The sequence below is a fragment of the Megascapheus bottae genome, chromosome 31 (genome assembly GCF_031878675.1).
Source record: "Megascapheus bottae isolate mThoBot1 chromosome 31, mThoBot2.hap1, whole genome shotgun sequence".
Lineage (NCBI taxonomy): Eukaryota > Metazoa > Chordata > Mammalia > Rodentia > Geomyidae > Megascapheus > Megascapheus bottae.
The window spans coordinates 423,779-445,735 of NC_143539.1; the positions used below are offsets into that span (position 1 = coordinate 423,779).

General features: G+C 57.5%; 1 protein-coding gene across 1 annotated transcript; it reads left to right on the forward strand.

The window, feature by feature from the left end:
- The first annotated feature begins 347 nt into the window (after positions 1 to 347).
- Peg3 (paternally expressed 3) lies at positions 348 to 21,789 on the forward strand. Its single transcript, XM_090322055.1, has 10 exons — positions 348 to 423; positions 2,552 to 2,626; positions 3,699 to 3,778; positions 3,933 to 4,441; positions 8,546 to 8,693; positions 9,703 to 9,806; positions 14,985 to 15,087; positions 15,914 to 16,006; positions 16,101 to 19,284; positions 19,405 to 21,789. The coding sequence occupies exons 4-10, from the start codon at positions 4,019 to 4,021 to the stop codon at positions 20,543 to 20,545; spliced, it is 5,196 nt and encodes a 1,731-aa protein (XP_090178181.1). The 5' UTR covers positions 348 to 423; positions 2,552 to 2,626; positions 3,699 to 3,778; positions 3,933 to 4,018; the 3' UTR covers positions 20,546 to 21,789.
- Positions 21,790 to 21,957: the final 168 nt, after the last annotated feature.

Below are 21,957 nucleotides of genomic sequence, written 5' to 3' on the forward strand. Positions count from 1 at the left end.
CGTCCCCTGGAGACCGGAGTCGGGATCGCTGCGCCGGCCCTGCGGACAGCACCCGGGCAAGGCTCGCGGGCATCTCCGGGCGGGGCGGCTCTGCCTGGTTCTCCCTAACCTTTGATCAGGAGCTGGAAATGCCGCTGGAGGAGCGTGGTGACCACAGCAACCTGGGATCTCATGTTCTCCTTTCTTCTCACAGCTCTGCTTCTCGACCTCCACCCTTCTCGACCTCCACCCTTCTCGACCTTCACCTTTCTCGACCTCCACCCTTCTCGACCTTCACCTTTCTCGACCTCCACCCTTCTCCACCTCCATCCTTCTCCACCTCCACCCTTCTCCACCTCCACCCTTCTCGACCTCCACCCTTCTCGGAGACGGACTGGCAAGAGGAGGTGGGACTTCGCCCAAACGCGAGGTGGCTGGGCCCAGGTGAGTAGCACCCCTCCTCACATGCCACAGCCCTTTTCTTTGGCGACACTGCCTTCCTGAGCCTCGCTGGTGCTGCCACCACGCTGGCCTGCCGGGTGACCCACCTTCCTGGAGAGCACACACCCCCTCCCAGTGTCCCACACCCCTTCTAACTCTCAGGGACTCTCAGCCCTCTTTTTTACTTACTGGGTAATTAAAGAAGCACTACATTGTTGAGCGGGTCTGCTGGTATTGACCATACGCATGCTTTGTGCCAGGTACTGGGAATACAGTCTCCCTGTGGGAAAGGAAGTAGTTTTCTAATGCACCAAGCATACAGGCAGATACAGTGTAGAAAACAAAATTGCATGGTTTATGCCTTTGGAAGAGAGTATTTGCTAGGGGCAGCTAACTTCACCCTGGAGAGGCCACATAGGACACCACCCAAGGTATTTGGGGGACTTGAAGGTGAGCTCTGAATGCTTGTGAACGGTGATTGTAAGGGAAGAGTAATCCAAGCAGAGGGGACAGAGATGTGCCCAGGGGATGCGGAAAGAAGAGCCACAGAAAGAGACCCGGTGACATCTGACTGAGGCCGGGAAAGGTAAGTGTTTGATTCATTGTGAAATATCCTCGAATTGATCAGATCTGGGCCTCCTGAAGTTACGTGCTCATGATGAAAGCAATACAGCAGTCACGCATGCCTCACCTGGCTGCAAGACACAGAAGGCGGGGGCAGGGCGGGCGCTGGGCAGGCATCCTGAGGCTCAGGAGGGTGATGGCGTGGCCCTGGGGGAGGGAGTGTGCCAAGGAGGAAGGCTTGGCAAAACCACGGTTGTTCATATTTGCTGACTGGTTCAGCTGACCCTGTCTGAGTCATGGTGTGGGGAAGTGAGAACAGCCAAGATCGTTTGTTTGCTCAGTGTCTCCGGAAGTGTTGGTATCCAGCCAACTTTGGCCCTCTAGGAATGAGGCGTGTACTCTCTGCCCTCAGCAACCACTGCATGAAGTACGGACTCCAGGAGGCTTTTTTTTTTTTAAATAACATAGAAATACTTTATTTTGGGCTGGGAGTGGTAGAGTCCTTGCCTAGCAATCGTGAAGCCCTGGGTTCAATTCCCTGGTACCACATACACAGAAAAGGCTGGAAGTGGTGCTATGGCTCAGATGGTAGAGCTTTATCTTTGAGAAAGTCCAAAGATAGTGCCCTGGGCCTGAGTTCAAGCCCCAGGACTGGCAAAAAGAAAAAGAAATACTTTGTTCTTAGTTTATTTGGGAAGTTATTTTAGCATTTAGATTCCTTCCCTGGAGTTGTATTTTCAGCTTTCTTTGCTATTTTTGATTAAAATGTGTTGATTTTCTGTTTGACTTTTGAAGATCATAGATCTTACAGTTTTTGCCAAGTGCTTCAAATGCATGCCTATTAGAGAGTGAAATTCATATCTATGAGGAGGTGTAAGTCCCATAAGAGACAATGGTAGTCTTATTTTTTCCTTTCTCTGTGTCTTGGATAAAACTCCATTGAATAATGTCCAACATCATTCATTTCTAAGGCCAGAGGCATGGCTTAATCGATAGATCTTAACAAGGACAAGGCCTGAGTTCAAATCCCAGTGGAGTCAGCAAAAAGAACAAAACCAGAACCATTCATATTTGCCTTGGTGAATAAGTTTGTTACATGAAGAATTCGTAGGATTTGTGCTGACATTACCTTGAGATTTAACATTTCTCTGTTTTTTTTTTTCCAGTCCTAGGGCTTGAGCTCAGGGCCTGAGCACTGTCCTTGGACTTTCTCAAGGCTAGAGCTCTACCACTTGGGCCACAGCACCACTTCTGGCTTTTTCTATGTATGTGGTACCGAGGAATCGAACCCAACTCTTCGTGCATGCTAGGCAAGCACTCTACCACTAGGCCAAACTCCTGGCCCCATTTCTCTAGTTTAATAAAAAGAATGGAAAGGCTTCTTTCTCAGCTCTGGTTTGGCTCTGTGGTATGGGAAGGGCTTTTTTTTTTTTCCTGAAGAGGGGCAAGGCCAGACCCCACCACCATCCCCAGTCGTGGACACATGGGAGGTGATTCCCTAACACTCTCTTTACACTTCTTCCACTTTTTCTTAGTGCACATATCTCTTTCTTTAAAACGTTTGCAGGTGCCCGTGTTTTGACTTGATTCCTGAGGGTAGCCGCTTGGTCTGACATTCCGGAAGGATTCTATTCCCAGACAGGTGATTATAACACCTGCGGCACCTCTGCCAGACCGGAGATCCAGGGCAGTGCTGCTCTGGAGTGTGGAGGCTGCAGAGTGGGGTCTGGGGGACCCCTCCCTGCCTCCCCCCTCAGGCGGAGGCCCTGCTTCCAGTCTGAGCGCCTGGCACTGCCCGCATTCCTGTTTGCAAGGCTGCTCCTGTTGTCTGTGAGGCAGCAGCAGTGTCCCTACACCATCCCTGTCCCCTGTCAGGGTAGGGCCTTCCCATGCCCTCCTGGGAGCACGTTCAGGCTCCTCCTCCTTCCCTGGCCGGTGCGGGGGAGTCCCCAGGCCGGAGGGGAGCAGGTAAACACATGCCCAGAATATTCCTATGGAATTTCAGTTGGGAAGGTAATCTCCTTGTGGTGATAAAGGTGAGCCCAAGACAATCTGTCCCCCTAGAAACACCGGCACTGCTGCTCGGGGCGCATTCGAGCCTCGTTTGCGAAGTGCCACGGTGCAGCTCACATCCTGCTTGTGTCAGACGTTGACGCTGGGGAGTGTGCGAGATGGGAAAGCTCCCTGCTGCTGTCTCTGGAGGTCCCGAGGACTGTGGGAGGTCAACAAATAACTCCAAATAGATAGGCGGTTGGGAGGGGCTCCCAGCTCCCCACAAGCCTGAGCAGGCCGGCGGAGGTGAGGATGGCGAGTTCTTATTTCCCACCTGGCGGCCTCCAGCCCCTTGGTCCGCCCTGCCTGGCACTTGCAGTGACCAGTGAGGAGGTGCAGAACTTCCACTCGACTACATTTTCCTTGGGATCGCAGTGTAGGACTGAGGCGGGCCTGTACAGGACCCTCCAGGGTCCAGCACTCGTAGCTCTCCACCCTCTGCCTCTGGATTGCTTCCCAGCAGTCACAGCCTGGGGAAAGTGACAGGACTCCCTCGCTCCTGTGTCCTCCCTGCCCTTTGGCTGCAAAAAGCCTCCAATCTACTTTCAGTAGTGGAACAAGTTCCACGCACTTTATGTGGGGCAGGGAGGCCATGGGTTCCCCAGCTTACTGGAGCATCATGTTCTAAACAGAATGTGGGTGCCATTGTACCCCTTCTGCAGATTTCCAAGGAAGTCTCCAGGCTACTGGCAGAGTGGGCCACTATCACATTGGCCCTTTGTCGGCTGACGCCTGAGCACAGGTCTGTATGACCCGTGCAGCCCTCTGTGTGTGTGTGTGTGTGTGTGTGTGTGTGTGTGTGTTCTGGGGCACCTCTTATCCCAGAGCCTGTGGGCAGCCAGGCCGGGCTGGCCCTCAACCTGTGGGACATGTATGTATCTCCTTACGATCCACAGGTCCCCGAGTACTGACTGTCACAGGCTGCCGCGTCTTTCCCGTTGACTCAGGTTTGGTTCCTCCAGTGGGGACCTAACTTAGAGAAATGCTGCCTCCAAATCCCTCGCTCACCACCAAACCTGAGATGTACTGGGCCCCAAATCTCTATGAGCTAGACAGTGACTTGACTAACGAGCCGGACGCCATCCTAGGAGAAGGCCCAGCGGTCTGTGAATTGTCTCGTCAGAGGTTTCGGAACTCACTCTATGTGGATTTTGTTGGGCCTCGGAGAACCCTGGTCACACTCAGAAAACTCTGCCTCGATTGGTTGCAGCCGGAGATTCACACCAAGGAGGAGATCATCGAGCTCTTGGTCCTTGAGCAGTACCTGAACATCGTCCCTGACAGGCTCCAGCCCTGGGTGCGAGCTGGGCAGCCAGAGAGCTGTGAGGAGCTGGTTGTCCTCCTGGAGACACACAGGATGTACCAGCGCGAAGGTGACGACTCCGCTCGGGCTCCGGCGGGGGCGGTGGGCGGAGTGGCCCGGTGTCGGGGCACGCTCCCGGGGTGGGCTCTGGCCAACGTGGCAAGGCGAGGCTGGCCCCAAGTGTGGTGAGGGCCCTGGAGGCCCTGTGCGCTGCAGGGCCTCGTGCAGGGCCCTCCTCCTACCCCACGCGCCTCCACATATGTCTCAAAATGTGTCCCAGATGCCCTGGCATTTGGGCAGAAGGAAGGGTGATGCATTCGCTAGAGGAGCGGCATCCATGTGGGGGTCTTCTCGGGTGCGGAGCCTCTCAGATGTGGCCTGCTGGCCACACGTGGTGGTAGTGTGCTCTCTCTCCAGCCTTCCAGTGGTGCAGGTGGCAAGTTTAGAGGGAGAAGGAAGGTCTCAGCTCCCTGAGATGAGAGGAGTGGGGACAGAGGAAAGAGGAGGAGTGGGGGGGGGGTGGGCCTGGGGGCAGAAGGGAGAGGAGGAAGGGGGGGGTGGATCTGGGGACAGAGGAGGAGGAGTGGGCCTGGAGGCAGAGGGGAGAGGAGGAGGAGTGGGGGGTGGGTCTGGGGGCAGAGAGGAGAGGAGGAGGAATGGGGGTGGGCCTTGGGGCAGAGGGGGGATGAGGAGTGGGGGGGGCAGAGAGGGGGTGATGAGGAGTGGGGGGGGCAGAGAGGGGGTGATGAGGAGTGGGGGGGGGGCCTGAGGGAAGAGGGGGAGGATGCAGCATTAAGAGTATTTGCTGTCCCCAGACGACGCCAACGGCAACGGCGACATGAGGTGGAATGGAGAAGGAGCCTCCCCGACCCGCCCAGCCCCGTCCTCTAGCAGTGAGTAGTCTGGCCACCTGCTCCAGTGTACCCCACCTCAGGACACCCCACCACACCTACCACAGGACACCTGACCACATCCCACCACACCTCACCTCACCACATCCTACCACAGGACACCCCACCACACCTACCACAGGACACCTGACCACACCTACCACAGGACACCTGACCACACCCCACCACAGGACACCTGACCACACCTACCACAGGACACCTGACCACACCCTACCACAGGACACCTGACCACACCTACCACAGGACACCCCACCACACCTACCACAGGACACCCCACCACACCTACCACAGGACACCCCACCACACCCTACCACAGGACACCCCACCACACCCCACCACATCCTACCACACCTCACCTCACCTCACCTCACCTCACCTCACCTCACCTCACCTCACCTCACCACACCTCACCTCACCACACCTCACCTCACCTCACCACCACCACACCTCACCTCACCACACCTCACCTCACCACACCTCACCACACCTCACCACACCACACCTCACCTCACCTCACCTCACCTCACCACACCTCACCTCACCACACCTCACCACCACCACCACACCTCACCACACCTCACCACACCTCACCACACCACACCTCACCCACCCCACCACCCCACCACACACCCCACCACACCACACCTCACCACACCTCACCACACCACACCTCACCACACCACACCTCACCTCACCACACCACACCTCACCTCACCACACCTCACCACCCACCACACCTCACCTCACCACACCACCACACCTCACCACACCACCACCTCACCACACCTCACCTCACCACCTCACCACACCTCACCTCACCACACCTCACCACACCTCACCTCACCTCACCACACCTCACCTCACCTCACCACACCACACCTCACCACACCTCACCACACCTCACCCACCACCCTCACCTCACCACACCTCACCTCACCACACCTCACCTCACCACCTCACCACACCCACCTCACCACACCTCACCACACCTCACCTCACCTCACCTCACCTCACCACACCACACCTCACCTCACCTCACCTCACCACACCTCACCACACCTCACCCACCTCACCACACCACACCACCTCACCACACCACCACACCTCACCACACCACACCCACCACACCACACCTCACCACACCTCACCACACCTCACCTCACCTCACCACACCTCACCTCACCACCTCACCTCACCTCACCACACCTCACCACACCCACCTCACCACACCTCACCACACCTCACCACACCTCACCTCACCTCACCTCACCACACCTCACCACACCTCACCACACCACCCCACACCACACCACACCACACCACACCTCACCACACCTCACCTCACCACACCTCACCTCACCTCACCTCACCACACCTCACCTCACCTCACCACACCTCACCTCACCTCACCACACCTCACCTCACCACACCTCACCTCACCTCACCTCACCACACCTCACCACCTCACCTCACCACACCTCACCTCACCACACCTCACCTCACCACACCTCACCACACCCACCTCACCTCACCACACCTCACCTCACCACACCACACCTCACCTCACCTCACCACACCTCACCTCACCTCACCTCACCTCACCACACCTCACCACACCTCACCTCACCTCACCTCACCTCACCACACCTCACCTCACCTCACCTCACCTCACCACACCTCACCACACCTCACCTCACCTCACCACACCTCACCTCACCACACCACACCTCACCTCACCTCACCACACCTCACCTCACCTCACCTCACCTCACCACACCTCACCTCACCTCACCACACCTCACCTCACCTCACCACACCTCACCTCACCACACCTCACCACACCTCACCTCACCTCACCTCACCTCACCACACCTCACCTCACCTCACCACACCTCACCTCACCTCACCACACCTCACCTCACCACACCTCACCACACCTCACCTCACCTCACCACACCTCACCTCACCACACCACACCTCACCTCACCTCACCACACCTCACCTCACCTCACCTCACCTCACCACACCTCACCACACCTCACCTCACCTCACCTCACCTCACCTCACCACACCTCACCACACCTCACCTCACCACACCTCACCACACCACACCTCACCTCACCTCACCTCACCACACCACACCTCACCTCACCACACCACACCTCACCTCACCTCACCACACCTCACCTCACCTCACCTCACCTCACCACACCTCACCACACCTCACCTCACCTCACCTCACCTCACCTCACCTCACCACACCTCACCACACCTCACCTCACCACACCTCACCACACCTCACCTCACCTCACCTCACCACACCTCACCTCACCTCACCACACCTCACCTCACCACACCTCACCTCACCTCACCTCACCACACCTCACCTCACCACACCTCACCTCACCACACCTCACCTCACCTCACCACACCTCACCTCACCTCACCACACCTCACCTCACCACACCTCACCACACCTCACCTCACCTCACCTCACCTCACCTCACCACACCTCACCTCACCTCACCACACCTCACCTCACCACACCTCACCACACCTCACCTCACCACACCTCACCTCACCTCACCTCACCACACCTCACCTCACCTCACCACACCTCACCTCACCTCACCTCACCTCACCTCACCTCACCTCACCACACCTCACCTCACCACACCTCACCTCACCTCACCACACCTCACCTCACCTCACCTCACCACACCTCACCTCACCTCACCTCACCACACCTCACCTCACCTCACCTCACCTCACCTCACCTCACCACACCACAGAACAGCCCACCCCAGGGCCATCTCCAGGTGCCATCTGGGGAGGACTCTATGCAAACAACTCTCCGTGGTCACATCATAGATGTCTGAGGGGAAAATATGTGAAAAGCAATGTTTTATATCAAAGCAGACATGGACAGATGTGGTCAGCTGTTCCAAGCTGCCCCAAGAGCTTGCACGGATCGTTCCAGGGAAGAGCTCGGCAGCCTTGCCTTGGCCTGGCTCTCTGCAGTAGAGCCATGTGCAGCCTGACACCCACGGGGAGGGCCTCCCTCCGTCTCCAGAATTTGGACTTGAACTGGGAGAACAGTGGAACAGGGGGGGCCAGCAAGGGGAGGAGGCTTCAGGTTTGAGCAGGGGAGTGTGTGGCCTTAGATTTAGATCCATCTTACCAAACAAGGAGTCAGGCTGTCCCCCTTCTGGAGGAGAGTAGAGCTGGCTGCATCACCACCCTTTGCTAATCACAGAGTCATCTTACCCCTCTCCCCCCAGGTGACCGGGACCAGGACCAGGAGCGGGAGCAGGAGCAGGAGCGAGAACAGGAGCGGGGCCAGGACCAGGACCAGGACCAGGACCGGGACTGGGACCACAGAGGCAGAAGCAGAGATGTGGAGCCTCGAGACCGTTGGGCTCACAGCAGGAGCCCCAGAAACAGTAAGTCCATGGCCTGTACTTGGAACATGGGCTGTGTGCACAGACTCGGGGAGAAGTCCCAGCTGCTCACCCAGAATGAGTAACCGGTCCTCAGAGCTCAGCCCAAGGCTCTGGCTGCTTAATCCCCACTGGTACCATCTTGGCAGTCTGAGCTGTAGATACCGGCTCCCTGTGCTTCTGTGGCACCACATTTTTCTTTATTAGGCAGCAATCAAGAAAAAGCGTTGGGGGCCGGGAGTGTGGCCTAGTGGTAGAGTGCTTGCCTAGCACTCACAAGGACCCGAGTTCGATTCCTTGGTATCACATATATAGGAAAAAAGCCAGAAGTGGTGCTGAGGCTCAAGTGGTAGAGCTCTAGCCTTGAGAAAGTCCAAGGACAGTGCTCAGGCCCTGAGCTCAAGCCCAGGACTGGAAGAAAAAAAAAAAAGAAAAAGCTTTGAAGACTGGGTGCAGTGGTTCACACCTGTAATCCTAGCTATCAGGAGGCTGAGACCTGGGATTGCAGTTGAAAGCCAACCCGGGCACTAAGAACTGAGAGACTCTCATCTCCAATTAACCACTAGAAAATGGGGAATGGGGCTGTGGCTCAAGGATAGGGCAGTAGCTTTGAGATGAAGAACTCAGGGACAGCGCCCAGGCCCAGGGTCCAAGCCCCACGACTGACCCCCCCAAACAATAAGAGCTTTGAAGGTTCTGTCTGGGGTTACTTAAGTAGCCCAGGTGGCCCCAAGGCCAGGCCTCTGGTCCCTGGTGAGAAAACCAGTAAACAGGCCCAGCTCCTGAGGGGAAGATTGCTGGGAGCAAGGCTGGTGAGAGTTACACTTGGACCCTCAAGAAGGTCGGGTCTGACCCCACCCAGCTCTGGGAGAAGAAGCCAGAGGCCAGGGCCAGGCCCTGCCTCCATGGGGGAACACCCAGCTTCCGGCTAGCCACGTCCCCAGACCCAGCCTGGGGGCGGAGAGGGGGTGACAGACTGGGCCTCGGGCTCCTGATGCGTTTTTTCCTCCAGGGCTGCCTCAGCGTGACCTGTCCCTTCCTGTGATGGCCAGAGCAAGCCTCCAAATGGAAAGAGCAGGCAGCAGGGCATCCATGGACTTTGAGACCCGGGCCCAGGTATGCTCAGGGTCCTAGATTGCCAGAGGCTCTCTCATGTCTCTAGACATAGGCTCATCTGTTCCAGGGGTGCTTGTGGCCACACAAGGAGTCCAGGCCCTTCCCAGGGGTAGCCAGTGGCTGAGTCCCTGCAGCCTGCTCCCCAGGCCCCCCCGCACGCCTCCCCCAGGCATGTGGCACCTGGCAGTGGGTGTGGGGGGGTGATCCAGAGCACAGAGCAACCTGGCTAGAAAGGAAGGGTGTGGAGCTGAAGAGACTTGAGCTTCACCCAGGCTCTGCTGCCTGCTATGGTGTGGGCCTGGATATTTGCCAGCAGAGCCAAACCTCAGCTTCCTCACCTGTAAAATGAGTGAAACTCAGATTGGCAAACGCGTGCACACACATGTGCACACACACACATGCACAAACACACGCAGGCACACACCCTGCCTGCTGTGGGGCCCAGTGCAGAGGGGCTTCCCAAACTAGGAGCTGTGCAGTCGCTGGTCAAGAGGCTGATGAAAGAATTTGAGCCAGACATTGAGGAAGAGCCAGACGAGAGCCCAGGACCTCAGCCTCAGGCTCTGGCAGGAGAGAGGCCTCACTAGCTGAGCTTCCTCTTCTTTAGCCAAGTGCCTGCTCCTCTGCAGAGGGTGGGGAGGCCGAGACAAGCAGAAGGGGCCAAGAGTGCTCCCTGCCCCGCGCTTCAGGGAGGGGTAGCTGGCAAGGAGTGGTGTATGTAACTGCCCAGTGTGGTGTACTGCACACAAGCATGGAACACTAACAAGTAGTTTGGATGGAAGGAACAAATCTTAAAGGCATAGAACATGAGCTCCGTTGGACATTAAACCTAGAGACCCCTTGAGACCAGGGAAAACACCAATAGTCCCCTGAGAACCAAAGGAAACAGAGAGATCCTGGGAACAAGACGAAGGAAGCCACAGACCCTGGTAACCAGAGAAAAGAGAGGTACCCAGGGACCAGAGATATGAAACCAGGGACTCTGTGAACCAAGGACATGCAGCAAGGAACCCAGACATCAGGGAGATGTACTGAGGATCCCACACACCAGGGAGACGCAGTGAGGACCCCAGACACCAGGGAGATGCAGTGAGGACCCCAGACACCAGGGAGATGCAGTGAGGACCCCAGATACCAGGGAGATGCACTGAGGATCCCACACACCAGGGAGATGCAGAGAGGACCCCAGACACCAGGGAGATGCAGTGAAGACCCCAGACAGCAGGGAGATGCAGTGAAGACCCCAGACACCAGGGAGATGCACTGAGGATCCCACACACCAGGGAGATGCAGAGAGGACCCCAGACACCAGGGAGATGCAGTGAAGACCCCAGACACCAGGGAGATGCAGTGAAGACCCCAGACACCAGGGAGACGCAGTGAAGACCCCACACACCAGGCAGACGCAGTGAGGACCCCAGACACCAGGGAGACGCAGTGAGGACCCCAGACACCAGGGAGACGCAGTGAGGACCCCAGACACCAAGGAGACGCAGTGAGGACCCCACACACCAGGGAGACGCAGTGAGGACCCCACACACCAGGGAGACGCGGTGATCAACACACACACCAGGGAGACGCGGTGATCAACCCACACACCAGGGAGACGTAATAATCAACCCACACACCAGGGAGACGCGGTGATCAACCCACACACCAGGGAGACGCGGTGATCAACCCACACACCAGGGAGACGCGGTGATCAACCCACACACCAGGGAGACGCGGTGATCAACCCACACACCAGGGAGACGCGGTGGGTGATCAACCCACACACCAGGGAGACGCGGTGGGTGATCAACCCACACACCAGGGAGACGCGGTGATCAACACACACACCAGGGAGACGCAGTGATCAACCCACACACCAGGGAGACATAGTGATCAACCCACACACCAGGGAGACGCGGTGGGTGATCAACCCACACACCAGGGAGACGCGGTGGGTGATCAACCCACACACCAGGGAGACGCGGTGATCAACACACACACCAGGGAGACGCGGTGATCAACCCACACACCAGGGAGACGCAGTGAGGACCCCAGACACCAGGGAGATGCAGTGAGGACCCCACACACCAGGGAGATGCAGTGAGGACCCCAGACACCAGGGAGACGCAGTGAGGACCCCAGACACCAGGGAGATGCAGTGAAGACCCCAGACACCAGGGAGACGGAGTGAGAACCCCAGACACCAGGGAGATGCAGTGAAGACCCCACACACCAGGGAGACGCAGTGAAGACCCCAGATACCAGGGAGATGCAGTGAGGACCCCAGATACCAGGGAGATGCAGTGATCAACCCACACACCAGGGAGATGCAGTGATCAACCCACACATCAACGAGACGTAGTGATCAGTCCACACACAAGGGGCGTGGTGATCAACCCACACACCAGGGAGACATAGTGATCAACCCACACACCAGGGAGACGTAGTGATCAACCCACACACCAGGGAGACATAGTGATCAACCCACACACCAGGGAGACGCAGTGATCAACACACACACCAGGGAGACGTAGTGATCAACACACACACCAGGGAGACGTAGTGATCAACACACACACCAGGGAGACGCAGTGATCAACATACACACCAGGGAGACGTAGTGATCAACCCACACACCAGGGAGACACAGTGATCACCACACACACCAGGGAGACGCGGTGATCAACCCACACACCAGGGAGACGCGGTGATCAACCCACACACCAGGGAGACGCGGTGATCAACCCACACACCAGGGAGACGCAGTGATCAACCCACACACCGGGGAGACACGGTGATCAACCCACACACCGGGGAGACGTGGTGACCAACCCACACACCGGGGAGACACGATGATCAACCCACACACCAGGGAGACGTAGTGATCAACCCACACACCAGGGAGACGCAGTGATCAACCCACACACCAGGGAGACGTAGTGATCAACCCACACACCAGGGAGACATAGTGATCAACCCACACACCAGGGAGACGCAGTGATCAACCCACACACCAGGGAGACGCAGTGATCAACACACACACCAGGGAGATGTAATAATCAACCCACACACCAGGGAGACGCAGTGATCAACCCACACACCAGGGAGACGCGGTGATCAACCCACACACCAGGGAGACGTAGTGATCAACCCACACACCAGGGAGACGCAGTGATCAATACACACACCAGGGAGATGTAATAATCAACCCACACACCAGGGAGACGTAGTGATCAACACACACACCAGGGAGATGCAGTGATCAACCCACACACCAGGGAGACGCGGTGATCAACCCACACACCAGGGAGACGTAATAATCAACCCACACACCAGGGTGGTGCAGTGAAGAACCCTGCAGAGTTGCAGCAAATGCCTGGAAAAGGGGCCGGCATGGATGTTAGACTTCTCGCCAACAGTGAAGGTTTCCCGCAGTGGGCAGTCAGTAGCTGTTCTTGTTCTATCTTGTGTGTGAGCCATCTTGGCCTGCTGGGATCCTCCGGTGTCTGTGTCTGAGGTGGAGGTGGCACAGCCGGTGGCGCAGGCCGTGCTTCATTGGTGGGCAGCCACCGTGTCCCCCCTGGTGCCTGCTTCACTGCAGTGGGAGCTCTCGGGCAGCGGTCTTGAGGCCTTTGGTGTGTGCTCAGGGCCTCTGCTCGGCCTGGACTGCATCTTCCGAGCCCTGCGCAGCACTGAACTGTAGCCTCGGGTTGGTGTGAAGGGTATGCCCTCCTTTTGGTTTATAGGAGCCAGGTGGTTGAGAATTCAGTGAGTATTCATTTTTATTTGAACCAGGCAGATGGATAAAGAAGTATGAGTAATTACTGGGCTCTGTGCCCCAGGGGTAGCAGCTCCCTTGCTCCTCAGGCCTGGACTCTTTTGTCCCCTGTCACTCTCCAAGCCTAGAGCCCTGGTGTCCTCGACCAGCCAGGCACAAGGCTCCCTCCCAAACCTTATCAGGATGGCATCATGCCCCCCACCTTAGGAACGGTACCTAGGGAGACTAGCCAGCTGCAGGAGGACAGGGTGCTAGTTCTGCCATGCCCTAGCCCTTGGCTGAAGGTCTGCTTCGTCTCCCCTCTGCCTCCGTTGTTGTCTGCTTTGAAGGCCTTGGCATGGGCCTTGCACAGAAGAGGCCCTGCCTGCTCACACACAGGGCCGGGTGCTCTGCCAGGCGGAGGTGCCCTCAGCCGTCCCTTACCTCACACTCTGCACGTTGCTGTAGTGTCCCCGCCTCTCCCTGTGGTGAAGGGATCGTAAATCAAGTATCTCCCATCCCTTTTCTTAAGATTCAACCAAGGCATGTGGTTGCAGAAAACCCACCCTTGCAATGGCGTTGCCGGGTGCTCTCCCGCCATTTCACACTGAGGAACCTGAGGGCCTGCCAGGCTGCTGTGTCTGTGCTCGTGTCCGCTCACCCACGGCGTGTGTTTCTCTCCAGCTCCACCTTGCGGGCCCCATGACCGTGTCCCCCGCTTCTAGTCCCTCTTCACACTCAGGGCCTCACCTGGCAAGAGCAGTGCAGGTCTAGTGCAGCCCCGACCCCAGCGAAGCCCTTGGCAGAGGCGGCACAGAGCCGTCTCCCAAGCGACGCAGGGGAATTGTCAATCTCTGTAAAGTACTTGTGGAGCCACGCGGCAGCGTAAAATGAAAGCCCTTGACGCTTGTGCTCATCCGGCACCCCCGGGAGGCCTCATGCTGGAAGCCTCAGGGTGGGCACGCCACGGAGTGGAGGAACGGGCGGGACCAGACACTGGCCTGGCACGACTCTGCGCCACGGGTACCCGCGCATGTCCATATTTGGCCTGCTCTCGCTTCCCTGCCAGTCCCCGTCCATGCACACTGACCCCTGACCTGCTGCTCAGGACCCCCGAGTTGCCCTGGCAGAGCCCCTCCACACCGATGAGCTGAGCCCAGTGTACTATCACTGCTAACCATTTCACCAGTCTTTTTTCTCCAACCACACTATGGCTGCATGAGGGCAAGGATATGTGTCATGCGTCTTGGGATCTGCCTCAGAGTAGCGCAAGGTAGGTATGGCCTAGGCCTCTAGTCACGCTCGGATTTCTCAGGCCCCCTGCACGGGCGCCTCCTCTGTGACGTCATGTATGTAGCCCCGCCGCCACCCTGCACTCCCTCCAGTGGCTGGGGCCTGTGCGTTCTGAGAGCCCTGCGCTGCTGTTGCAGGACGCCGAGTCCTACCAGAGCGCCATGGGGGCCGCTGAGGACAGGAAGCCGCAGAACCCGATCCAGGACAACATGGAGAACTATAGGAAGCTGCTGTCACTGGGTAAGTGGCCACAAGGCAGCTGGTGGGCCTGAGTCCGGGGCAGGCAGCGGACAGCCTAGCCGCAGAGGTGATACTCTTCCTGGAGCAAGGAGAGTGGAGGTCCTGGAGCAGGTTTATAAGGTGCCTGTTCAGAAGGCACCGTACTCCGCTGGGACGAGCGTCTGCGAATGCAGGCCTATGGCTGTGGGTCCCGTGTGGAGCTCTGGTGCTTGGTAGATGAAGAACGTGGAGGAGGAGGAGGAGGAGGAGGCGGCGGCGGCAGCTGGCAAAGTGGCATAGTTCTGTAATTTCAGTATTCATGGGGCTGAGACAGGAGCATTGTTAAGTTTGAGGCCATCCCAGGTCCATATTGAAACCCTGTCTCAAAAAATATTAAAAAGTAGGCCAGGAGTTTGGCCTAGTGGTAGAGTGCGTGCCTAGAATGTACGAAGACCCGGGGGTGGTGCTGAGGCTCAAGTGGTAGAGCTGTAGCCTTGAGAAAGTCCAAGGACAGTGCTCAGGCCCTGAGCCCAAGCCCAGGACTGGCAAAAATTAAAACATAAAAAAGTAAAAAGTAAAAACAAAGCAGAAAAAAGGAAAAACTTGGAAAGCCAGAGCCATTGAAGCTGAAGGAGAGGGCTGAGGGGAGGCCCCCAGAGCCCGGGCCCTGAGGCACTGGCAGACTTGAGCATGTCATCTAGGGACAGGCTTCATGGGCGGAAGGGAGTGGGCCGAAGAGTGGAGAGTGGGTGAATGCCACTTCCCGCATAGTGCCTCAGAGAAAGAAACGTGAGCACACGTCCATCTTCCAGTCACATGCGAGCTCTTGTCTTGTTCCTGTGAGCAGGGGTGCAGCTTGCTGAAGATGACCGCCACTCCCACATGACACAAGGCCATTCCTCCAGAGCCAGTCGAAGTGCCTACCCGAGCACCAGTCGAGGTGAGTGCCAGGGCAGGCCCATGTTCACACCAGCCCTCCTGCATGTTCAGGGAAGGAGGGCTGGGGAGTGTTTACCTATGGGGTTTCTTTCCAGGTCTGAAAGCTATGCCTGAAGCCAAAAAGCCAAGCCACCGTCGGGGCATCTGTGAAGACGAATCTTCTCATGGTGTGATCATGGAAAAATTCATCAGGGATTCACCGCGGGGGGGCAGATCAGGAAGAGCCAGGGAGCCGGGTAGTGGGCTGCAGAGGGGCCCCAGAGTGTTGGAGGAGCAGTGGAGAGACCCCCCGCTGAACCGGAGGGAGCCGCTGAACCGGAGGGAGCCGCTGCTCCCGCCCAGGGGCCCCCCGGGGGGCGTGTACAGAGGCGGCTTGAGGTTCAACCCCAGCCTTTTCTCTAGAAGGAGGGCTCTGGTTCTGGACAGGAAAAGGCGCTACCCCTTGGATGCCGATGGGAAGGGCGGGGCCAGGAAGAAGCCCTTTGAGGGTGGCAGCGATCTGAGGAGGTCCGTGAGCACCAGCACCAGCAGCCTGGGCTCGGCCTCCTCCGGGGCCCGGCCGGGTGACCCTGGGGCCACGTCGTACGTGTGCGACGAGTGTGGGCGGTCCTTCACCGTCATATCAGAGTTCGTGGAGCACCAGATCATGCACACCAGGGAAAATCTCTACGAGTATGGGGAGTCCTTCGTCCAGGAGCCGGCCCCCCGGGCGAGTGCAGGCCACTCCAGTGGAGCGCGGCGCCTGGAGTGCACGGAGTGTGGGGAAACCTTCAGCAAGAGCGCTGCTCTGGCAGAGCACAGCAAGACCCACGCCAGAGCCCCACTGGCGGAGAATAAGGACCAGGACAGTGAGGAGGGCGTCATGGCCAGCCCTACTTTCCGCGAGCTCCAGAAGATGTATGGCAAAGACAAGTTCTACGAGTGCCGCGTGTGCAGGGAGAGCTTCCTCCACAGCTCTGCGCTCATTGAGCACCAGAAGGTCCACGAGGGGATGAGCTGTGGCAGCGCCCAGCCCAGTGAGCGCGACCGAGACCGCCAGCCCGCGCGCGGGTCAGCCTTCATGCCCAGCGCAGCCCTGAGAGAGTTTCAGAAAATGTACACCAAGAGCAAGATTTACGAGTGCAAGGTGTGTGGCGATGCCTTCTTCCATAGCTCGTCTCTGAAAGAGCACCTCAAGATCCATACCCGGGGGAACCCCTTTGAAAACAAGAGCGAAGGAGCCTGCATGCCTAGCCCGTCCCTTAAGAGACGTCAGAAAACCCATGCTAAGGAGAAGCCATTCGACTTCAAAGGTGGCAGGGGTCCCTTTATGCCCAACACAGACCTCAGTGAGCATCAGAAAGTTCAGTCTCGGAAGAACTTGGATGGCCGCGGGTATGAGAAGCCGACGCTGTGCAGTGCACCCTTCGTGGACTCTCCGAAGAGTCACACCATCACCAGACCTCCCCAGGACGAGAACAGCGCCACCACCTCCAGCGCCAGCCTGAGCCCCGAGGTAGCCCAGACACGTCCTGCCAAGGAAGACGCCCGCCAGGGGAACTTCCGAGAGAAATCTGATACCCGCTGCTTCGGCTCTGTGGAAGCTCAGAAGAGTCAGGGTGCAGCCGGGTTTAGCAAACCCAAAGTGCCTGCAGGCCCTGCCATGCCGAGTTCAGAGGTCCCCAGCCACATGAGAGCCTGCTTTGGAGGGAACGCCTCCGCGGGAAAGGAATACCTGGCTTCCATTACCCGCAGCCTGGCTATTCCCAGGTCTCTGAAGCGTTACTATGTCAACAAAGAAGATGGCTGTGGTGAAAAGGGAGAGTCCTCCACTTACTTCTCAGACCTTCACAACAAGCGCCGGAAGATTGCTGCCAGAGAGAGCCTTTATGACGAGGATAAGAGTGATTACAAGGATGCTGTCCTGCCAAGCACGTCCTATGCAGAGCCTCGAAGAAGCCTTGTTGGAGACAGAGCAAGTGAATTCAAACAAGATGGTGTCTTTTCAGTCCCCACCTCCAGTGTCCGCGGTCACCAGAAGGCTCGAGCCAAGAAGAAGTACATTGAGGCTGCTATCGGCCACTCCCTGCCTTTTGGGGAGCCACCAACAGCTGGCCCCCGAGAGAAGCTCTATGAGTGCCAGGAGTGTGGTGAGTCCTTTGATCGCCGCTCCGACCTCACTGAACACCAGAAGATTCACGACAGAGAAAAGCCCTCTGGAAGCTGGTATTGTGAGCAGTCTGTCAATCACAGCCCTGCCCCTGCTGGTCCTCAGGCCAGTGATACCCAAGAGCAGTGTGCCGGAGAACAAGCCCAGGATAAATCCAAACCTGCCACTAGCACCAGCCTTCCTACAGAAGATGAAATCTGTGCCCAAGAGAAGACTCCTGGGGAGGAGACCCAGGGTCAGAAGATGGATGGTCAGGAGATCCAGAATCAGGAGATGAATGGTCAGGAGACCCGGGATCAGAAGATGGATGGTCAAGAGACTCAGGATCCAAGGATGGATGGTCAGAAGATGGATGGTCAGGAGTCCCAGGATCAGAAGATGGATGGTCAGAAGATGGACGATCAAGAGACCCAGGATCAGAAGATGGATGGTCAAGAGGCCCAGGATCAGAAAATGGATGGTCAAGAGGCCCAGGATCAGAAGATGGACGGTCAAGAGACCCAGGATCAGGAGATGGACGGTCAAGAGACCCAGGATCAGGAGATGGACGGTCAAGAGACCCAGGGTCAGGAGATGGACGGTCAGGAGATCCAGGGTCAGGAGATGGACTGTCAGGAGATCCAGGGTCAGGAGATGGACTGTCAGGAGATCCAGGGTCAGGAGGTGGACTGTCAGGAGATCCAGGGTCAGGAGGTGGACGGTCAGGAGATCCAGGGCCAAGAGACCAACAGTGAGGAGACCCAGAGTCAGGATACAGGTGAGGACACCATCAGTCAGGTGTCGAGCTGTGATGAACAGAAGGATGAAGATACCATCTATGCATGTCCGGAGTGCGGGCTTGGCTTCCTGTATCTCGCAGACCTGACCAGCCATCAGGACGCCCACAGCAGGACGTGCCTGGTGGACAGCCGAGAATACGCACCCTCCGAAGCCCATTCCCTCAGTGAGTTCCAGAAACAGTGCACTGGAGAGCAGCTCTTCGAGTGCTCCAAGTGTGGGGAGTCTTTCATCCACAGCTCCTTCCTGTTCGAGCATCAGCGAGTCCATGACCAAGACCAGCTCTACTCCACCAGCAAGGGCGGGGATGATAGTTTCATCTGCCTCTTGCCAGTGAAGCCCAGGAGGAACCATGATGACGACGACGATGATGATGACGATGATGATGATGCCACCGCCGCCGCCGCTGCCGTCGCTGCCGTTGCCGCCGTCGCCTCCACATCTGCCACCAGCACCACCACCACTGCCGCTGCTGTGGCTGAGAGGAACCCCGCTGCCGTGGCCGGGTCGGCCATCCGGTGCGTGCAGTGTGGACAAGGCTTCCTCCACAGCTCAGCCCTCAACGAGCACCTGCGGCACCACCGAGAAGAGGAGAGCCGGGAGCCGGCGGCCGAGGGAGACGGGGAGGTGTTCATCCAGACGCTGGCCCTCACCGAGTTCCAGGGCAGCGAGGCTGAGGAGAAGCTCTTCGAGTGCACCATCTGCGGGGAGTGCTTCTTCACGGCCAGGCAGCTGGGCGACCACCACTCCAAGGTCCACAAGGACGAGCCCTACGAGTACGGGGCCGCCTTCACCCACGCCTCCTTCCTGGCCGAGCCCCGGCGACGCCCCGCGCCCTTCTACGAGTGCAGGGACTGTGGGCAGGCCTTCATGCACGACACCATCCTCACCAAGCACACCGTCTTCGACCCCGACGAGGACGACGACGAGGACGACGACGAGGACGACGACGAGGAGGAGGAGGAAGCCGCCACAGCCCAGGAGGTTGAAGTCAACGTCCTCATTCCACAAGAAGTTCTGCGCATCCAGGGGTCCAGCGTGGAGGCCGCCGAGCCAGCGGTGGAGGCCGCCGAGCCAGAGGTGGAAGTGGCTGAGCCAGAGGTAGAGGCAGCAGAGCCAGACGGAGAGGCGGAAGGGCCGGATGGAGAGGCGGCCGAGGCCGATGGGGAGGCGGAGCAGCCCAGCGGGGAGGCTGAGCACCCCAGCGGGGATGGGGATGAGCCAGATGGGGTGGGCATCGAAGACCCTGAAGAAAGGGTGGAGGAGCCCGAGGGGGATGCCGACGAGCCAGATGGGGCAAGCATCGGAGATCCTGAGGAGGAGGAGGAGGAAGAGGAGGAGGAGGAGGAGGAAGAGGAGGAAATCCAGGTGGAGGAGCCCTACTACAACTGCCAGGAGTGCCCGGAGACCTTTGCTTCCAGCGCAGCCTTCGGGGAGCACCTGCGAGCCCACGCCAGCCTGGTCCTGCCGGAGTCCGAAGATGCCCCGGGCGAGGGCGCGGGCCCCAGCGACGCCCCTCAGGCAGACCACCAGTACTTCAGATGTGACGTCTGCGGCCAGCTCTTCAGCGACCGCCTGTCCCTCGCCAGACACCAGAACACCCACACCGGCTGAGCAGCAAGGCCGCCAAGCCTCTCGCCCAGAACTGGACTGTGCCAAACCACAAAGGACTGGACCCACGGGCACACCAGGAAGAAACCACCTTAGCACACATACACCCAACTCAGCTCAGACAACCCGGACAGAGGCAGGGGGCCAGGCCTCCCTCCGTCCCAGCCGCTCCCGCTGCCACCTTCACCCCAGGAACTGGGATGCGAAGTCTGCCCGAGCGAACTTCCAGTGCCATTCCGGTCCCTGAGGAACGTTTCCTTCCTGCCATGTATATAATCACGCAAATGGTTGCCAAAAGGGGAGCATGTTTATTTGGATTTAATGTGATAAACGGTCACAGTTTACTGGGCAGAGGCACCTTTCCTGGCTCTGATTTTTTTATTGTTTTTTGGAGGAGGAAGAGAGCAACAAAGTAGAATATACTTGTGTCTTAGATCCTGAAAAACTTGCTATGCTTGAACTGAACCCCCCTAGTTTATCTTTCTGAGTACTGTGTTTGATCCTTTAAGTTGTCTTGTGAGGTGTGGACACCTCTTCCCTTTGCTATTGGAGAGAGGTCCCTCTAGCTTCCTCTGGCAGCTGTTTTGTCCGCACCTGAACCGCAGTGCCGTGGAAAACGGCCTTCTTCACCCAGGCCCATCTGTAGCGACATTGTACGTACCTTGCTGTGGTTCTCACGCAAAAATATTAGAGTTAGGTTTTTACAAGTGTTTTGTGTTTTTTACACTAGCTCAGTGTGTGTTGAGTAGTAAACTGAGGCTTCTCCCTGTAAATGTCCTATCGCTGCCTTCAACGAAGGGGTTGTGACGATGGCTGGATCACAGCAGTGCCTGAGGAGCTGGCCCCAGGCGTAGCTCTCTGCCAGCCTGGCCACTTCAGCCCCTGGTGGCTCCATTCCACGCTGCCACAAGTCTGCTGGCCCTGGATGCCCAGGGCCAGCACCTAGAGACTCTTCTATTGCTAAGTTCTCCTGTTCTTTGCCTGTCTGAGTCTGTACCTATGTCTAACTTGCTTTTTTAAAAAAAAATCTGAAAAACACAAAAAAAGCTTTGTTTCTAGTCAACCCAAGCTTCGTGTTACGGACTCAGGTTTCCCCGCAGCCTTAATTTGTTTTGTTACCATCGATCCTCTCTTTCAGCCTTCCTGCGCATTTCTGAGCTGTCAGTGTAGTGTTGTGTTGTCTGACCTGACTTTTCCTCTTAATCTCAAATTGGCCTCACAGCTTGGGGTGTCCCCATATCCTCCTCTGCTCCTTTGCTTCCCCTCCCCTTGCATAATGGCTAGATAAAAAAAAATACTTAAAAAATTGCCCTTGAGTTGGCTGGGGAAAAAAATTAAAAATTAAAAAAAAAGGAAGATGTGTAGATGAAGAGTGCAGGCGTGAACGCAGGTCATCTGACAAGGTGACCCCTGCG